This window comes from Ambystoma mexicanum, chromosome 3p (assembly GCF_040938575.1).
Source record: "Ambystoma mexicanum isolate Mex_15411 chromosome 3p, UKY_AmexF1_1, whole genome shotgun sequence".
Taxonomy (NCBI): Eukaryota; Metazoa; Chordata; class Amphibia; order Caudata; family Ambystomatidae; genus Ambystoma; species Ambystoma mexicanum.
The window spans coordinates 89,312,631-89,318,934 of NC_090925.1; the positions used below are offsets into that span (position 1 = coordinate 89,312,631).

At 43.5% G+C, this 6,304-nt stretch overlaps 1 protein-coding gene across 1 annotated transcript; it reads left to right on the forward strand.

Annotated features, from left to right (window-relative positions):
• The first annotated feature begins 2,768 nt into the window (after window positions 1–2,768).
• On the forward strand, window positions 2,769–3,755 carry LOC138579777 (olfactory receptor 5V1-like). Its single transcript, XM_069650009.1, has one exon. It carries the CDS (start codon window positions 2,769–2,771, stop codon window positions 3,753–3,755), a length of 987 nt encoding a protein of 328 aa, XP_069506110.1.
• Window positions 3,756–6,304: the final 2,549 nt, after the last annotated feature.

Below are 6,304 nucleotides of genomic sequence, written 5' to 3' on the forward strand. Positions count from 1 at the left end.
GAAGTGGAGAATGCCACCACAGAGGCTGAATCTGTAACATTAAAGAAGCTCACCCTTTACTTGCATGCAATGTCTTTGAGAATTAGTCCTGCTGCCGCAGATTGCAAAGCACAGCACTACATGCTTAACACCTACACCGCAAGCACCACTATTGCAAGCACCATCATGCCCATGTGAACCCAACTTGTCTGCTAGCCCACTGCAAAAGTCAATAGCTTGGAAGTTCATCACAGAGAATAAACTACAACCGTGTTGTGCCACGTGCACACTCTGCTGTAAAGATGTGGGCCGGAGGAAGGCAGGGACCAACTTGTGTACCACATGCATGCAGTCCCATATACTGAGGAAATATGCAATCAGATGGGAAGGAGTCAAAATATCCATGATGGATTCCTTCCCAGACCATAATACAAGCAGCAGACCTCCAGCACTCTGCACACTTTCTGTTGAACACACTGCAGCTGCGTTTGCGCTTGGGAGTGGGACACCAGTCTCTCGATACTGTGGCATACAGCAATGATCCCTCATTTCATCTGGTTATGTCATGCAGGCGATTGAGCATGGCCACAGTATTACAAGTCCAATGACTGGCAGCTCCTTTCTGATGCTCACCTGGCTATTTATTTTCAAATTTGTTTATTGGCATTTTCGTTATAGTTACATATTTCAAGGTGACCGATTGGCCAGCGACATTCAGCCTTTGTGGTCAAACAACAAACTTTACATAACATGAACATAAACAATAGAAACATTAACTATCTCCGATTCAAGGGTGGGTGATGACTGATGAGGTTGTAAGCGGGGAGGAATCGGCCGGGCAACATGGGCACGGGTATGGGCTTTCCGAGAATGTTAATGCTGGAGGGGCTTGGTTTCGAATGTCTTAGGCAATCATTCAGATCCTGTGCTAGGGCCGGTAGGTGGTTCAGGGGGGCTTATCATCCGAGGAGTGAAACAGTCTAGACATGGTGTCTTTCCAAGCAGCAAGGGCCATGCTTGACTCATCCGTAGATCTAGCCACGCTGTCCTCCCAAGCTCTTGTTTCGGCAGTCGCCCATCTTTCGAATTCTTTGCGCCATGCTCACCTGGCTATACCGATAGGTAGACCTGTCTTGCCCTACTCAATTTGTTGACAACCCTGCATCCTAGTGCCTAGTGCCGTATGGGAAAAGCTGATCTCCACTGCAAAGTTCCTAGCAGATATGTTTTCTTTCACAACGTGGTACTGTAATTGTATAACATGTGGTCAGTGCTTTGAATACATGGCAGTGACAGCACCCTGGGTGGCTTTCCTTCATTCAACAGCCAAGAGGGGTTGCAGAATAATACAAGATAGCAGTAGGTGTTTGCAATGTTGCACGAACCAACGTTGTGCATGCAGATGTATCAGGAATGAAACCACAGCTGAGTTGGCACCGAAGAGAAAGTGTAAGTGGAGGATGGGGAGTGGCTAAAACCTAGTAGTCGTAATTTGAGCTTTGATGCATCAGACAATAGATCAAATGCACTTGCTACCTCATGAATTGACAAGACATTGCATATCAACAGCACAGCTTTGCAAATGCCCTTCACCTTGTGGTTAAATTCTCAGGTGCATTTTTAAGATGATTGATTTGGGATGTTCCTTCTTTTTGAGAATTGTTCTTTGATTTTGAAACTGGAATATCTGCCAAAGCGTACGCCCCATTCTGATATAATGATACTTCATCAATATGAGAAACTGCAACTTTTCCATTGCATTACTTAGATGCATTGCAGTTGCTATATCAAGGATTACTTCACTGCTGCAGGACAGGCACTGTGTGAATTGATTGGTAGCAGGGGTGGACTGGCCTATAGGGAACTCAGGAGATTTCCTGGTAGGCCTCTGCACCCTGGGCCTCTTTTGTGTGATATTTCCAAATGTTCCCATAAGGAAAGGGTTGGGCTTGAGGAACATGTGTAATATAGGACCACTTTGAACAATATTTCCAGGACCTCTTTTGGTTCCCAGTCCACCCCTGATTGGGTAGTACCTCTTAACTCCAATCAGACACATTCTGCTTAGCACCCTGCAGGGGGGGTGGGGGGGGCATTGGCCAATCGTGGAGCCTCAGAATGTGGGATGTACAGCATGGTACAAGCCCGCGCTCTGAGCTGCCAGTGAAGCCAGCGCCTCCTTCCCTGCTCCGCCTTCACCACTTAACACCTGTGTGGTTTCCTACAGTGGCTCTAGTGGTGTTTTTTTGTTTTTTTTAACATGGAAAACAGACTTCCCTGACAGCAGCACTACTCGGCACAACAAAGGTAAGTTTCTTTCTTCTTTTTAAACACCATTAACACCCATGTAGATAATTACATGGGTGCTAATGGTCCATATTAAATTCATCGGTGGCCCAGTGAGCGAAGCTCGGACCCTTAACAGATGTGGCAGGCCAATACCAACAGGATCAGAACATGCCCTGGTTAATATCATCTCAGTATGAAGCCTCTTAGAATTTACCTCAAAAGTCACTATAATTATACATTGTTAATCATGTTCATGATGTCTGGAAAAATAGATAAATGTTGTAAATAAATATGAACTATTGTTTCACTGCATTAAAAATGGCACTAGTATTTCTGCATTAACATGTCTTTGCTATATTGTTGCATACCACTAAGGCACACATGGGAGGTTTCTGACTCCCACAATCTCTCATCCCCTATATTCATTGCAATTACATTGTTGACATCTTCATTTTTCTTCAGCTGGTCCTGAGTTGGGGTATCGGAGCATCACTGCACAAATGAAGGAAGACAACCTGAGCGCATTTGAGGACTTCTTCATAGTGGGCTTTTCGGATCTTCCAAAGCTGCAAGTCCCACTTTTTGCTGCATTTTCACTGATTTATCTGATGACTCTGGTGGGCAACCTACTTATTATGATAACAATTTACTCCAACTCACATCTGCACACGCCTATGTATTTCTTCATCGGGAATCTGTCCTTCATTGATATCTGCGGCATAACAATTATTTTCCCTTTGATGCTGAGCCGAATCTTTCAGAATGGCACACACATGTCCCTCGCTGAGTGCCTAGTACAGGCATATTGTGTTATGGTCATGATCTCAACAGAATTTCTTCTACTTTCGGTTATGGCTTATGATCGGTACGTGGCCATCTGCAACCCATTGCGTTACATGACGATCATGAGTAAGGCTGTGTGCATGCGATGGGCTGCTGGAATCTGGGTATTAGGTTTCGTGACTCCTGTACCACACACTGTCTTAGTATCAAAGCTCACTTTCTGTGAGTCTCACACAGTCAACCACTTCTTCTGTGAAGTACCCTCCCTGATGAAGCTTTCTTGCAGCAGCACTTATGCAATTGAGACACTTTCGTACATCTTAGGTGCTGTAGAGTTGATGATGTCATTTCTTCTAATTATCATATCTTACATCAACATTGTTTCATCCATCCTAAAAATGAAGTCTAAAGGAGGGAGGACCAAAGCCTTCTCTACATCTGCCTCACACCTGATTGTAGTCATTTTGTTCTATGGATCCATCTGTTCGACATATGTGCGACCCACATCATCGTATTCAATGCAAAACAACAAGCTCTTGTCTTTGTTGTACATTGTTATAACTCCATTGTTTAACCCTGTGATATACAGTCTCAAAAATGCTGAGTTCAAAATGGCCCTGAGGAAGACAAAGAACAGTGGACAGATTGCAGGAACAAAGACAGATTCCAATATTGCAAAGGTGGTGAGAAAAATAGACATTTAGTTGTTGAAAACTGACTGATGATGAATTATGTTATAATAGTAACCATCGGGGTGCGGGGGGTGGACGCCACCCAGCCAATGAGCAGGCTGAGAAGGGGTTCATGACCACACAGTAAAGACCCTGCTCCGAGCCTTCTCAGAGTGAGAGGCTGCCATTTTACCTTACCGAGAATCAGCTAAGTGCACTCCCCCCTTGCGTCCTCTGCCCCTTCTCCCAACAGCCACCTTCCTTTACCACATCTCCAACCCTTTCCCACCCCTTCTCTAGTTACCTTGCATTGCGGCGTCCATTGTAGGCGCCGAGAACGCTAATGTTCCCGGTGCATCCCCTACCTGGCAATGGCCACCATGGATTGGGAGAATGCACTACATGCAGTCCCTTCTCCCTGATCCATGGTGGCCATCTTGATTTGTAGTTTTTATCTTAAACTTAGAAACAGCAAACATGTTTCTCAACTTGAAATGAAAACACTATTATTACCCCGTTACAACATGCTGGGGTACTAATACCACAATAAAATAAATGAATACAATTTCTGGTGAGGTCATGCCCAGGAACTTGTGTTAAAGCGCTTGCTTTGCTCTGGCTTCTAACTGCTGCCATGGGGCATAACCTCACCGGTAATGCCCCTCATCGAGGGTTTTATTGCTTAAGCACACAATGCTGATGCATTATTTCCAATACAATTTTCTGAATTCCGAGTGTGCCTAAGAAATATTCTGTCAGAAGGTTGTTTTAAGACAAATTCATTTTGTAATTTGTATTGTTTTAATACACGTACATCAAAGAGCAATGTGAACAAAGTGCATATTGTCTAGAAAGAAGGAGAAGTACAATAAGAAAAAGCCACAAGATGTATTCAGTATTTTAATGTTGTTGCATCTGCTGAATGTGAGCATATTCTCCACATATGCTAATCATCATTGGTGCATTGTGTATTTTGCAGATGGGCAACTATCACAAATGTAAACATATCCCAACCAGAGTTCTGGGTGACATTTGAGAGAAAAAGAGGGAATTATTGCAGAAAATAAACCCTTTTGTAAGTAGGTGCACTTATTCAAATGTATGTTGTGAATAGCCCCAGTGTCCCTTTTCATTCCTTGGAGTAGCCCCATAGACCAGCACTAGATGAGCTGGATAAGGGAGGCATGAGGGACACGGGCATACTGCACCAAAAACAAAACATGGGCTCCAAAGTGCTGCACTTCAAGTGCAGTTGGAGGCAGAAGTGATTATCTGGAGACTGAGCCAAGAGAGATTGCAGTTGAAACGCATGAGCTGTTCTAATGTTTTGAGCTTGGGAGGTGGAACTATATAACTAGAGCGTTGCATGAAGCGCACGCGCAAACTGCTGTGCAACAAGTGCAGTGGAACGCAGTTGGGATTGGCTGGGACAAACCCATTATGGTGAGCGCTTTAGGTCTGTGTCATCAGTTTTTGTTACAAGTGACAGCATTTCACGTTTTTCTGCACTACGCCAGACCCATTTGGCGTCAGGCTGCACAATGTACAAATTACACAGTAAAGCTCGGCCCCACCGACACATTGCTATAACTCCCGTGCAGCAGAACCTACATGGCCTGATGAGGAAGCATCGCCTCTAGTCCAACTCCCTTTTCCTATCCTCCTAAGGGACCTATTAATAAATAAATCCTCAACAGCTTGAATAACAGACTTTTTTCAGGGTCAGCATGCTGAACTATCAAGTGTGGAACAAGGTTGCTTGAGGGATGCTGGGTCTCAAACCAATATAGAGATTCACTTGCTTCCTGCCACAGATTCTCACCCTGAATTGGATTGAGCGTTAGGTGCCAGTACAAGGCATAAAATAAGCAGTATCACATAGCAATTTGCTATGCAATTCTGTAGGTTTGCTAATCAAATTGACACTTGTGTAGCAAAGCTAGCTATTTAAGTTGCCCTGTTCCATTAAGCACAGCTCTCCCTGTATTCCTCTCTTGCTGTTGGTGCTCCGTTCACCCTCTTTTCTCTGTTCACTTCAAGTGCTGATGGAGGGAAAGTGCAGCAGTAATCATCTTCCTCCATCTTAAGTGCCAAAGGCCTGTGTGGGATGGCTAGGCAAGAATTTATTTTTCAAATAATTGCAAACCAGACGAAATTGGGGATGATACTTTTAGTTATACTTTTATTACGCTTTTTATATCCTGTCTAGCAAAAACATGAGTTAACTTTATATTTTTTTAAAACGACAGTCATGTAATTCCATTCCTAATATGTAAATTGCTATATTGCATACTTACACTATTGACACTGTAAACCACTGCATCACCTCTGTGCTTTACAGTAAAGTTTAGGGATGTTTGAAACTTTTATTTAACATTTACTTTTTTGCAGTGTAAAAAAAAATGTCACTGTACATGACTGGCCTCTGGGTAGCAGCAGTGTGCCAAACAAAGAGTGTTTTTAGTGATATGCACCATTTTACAGAAATCACATTAAAATGTGTTGTCATCCGTTGCTATGGGTCAAGCGCATTTCTCTTAAGTCGAATAGGTAAACTAAGTTACCCAACCTGCAGTTCTAGC

Coding starts and splice junctions, on each gene's coding strand:
- LOC138579777 (XM_069650009.1), top strand. CDS start 2,769: ATGAAGGAAGACAACCTGAGCGCATTTGAGGACTTCTTCATAGTGGGC.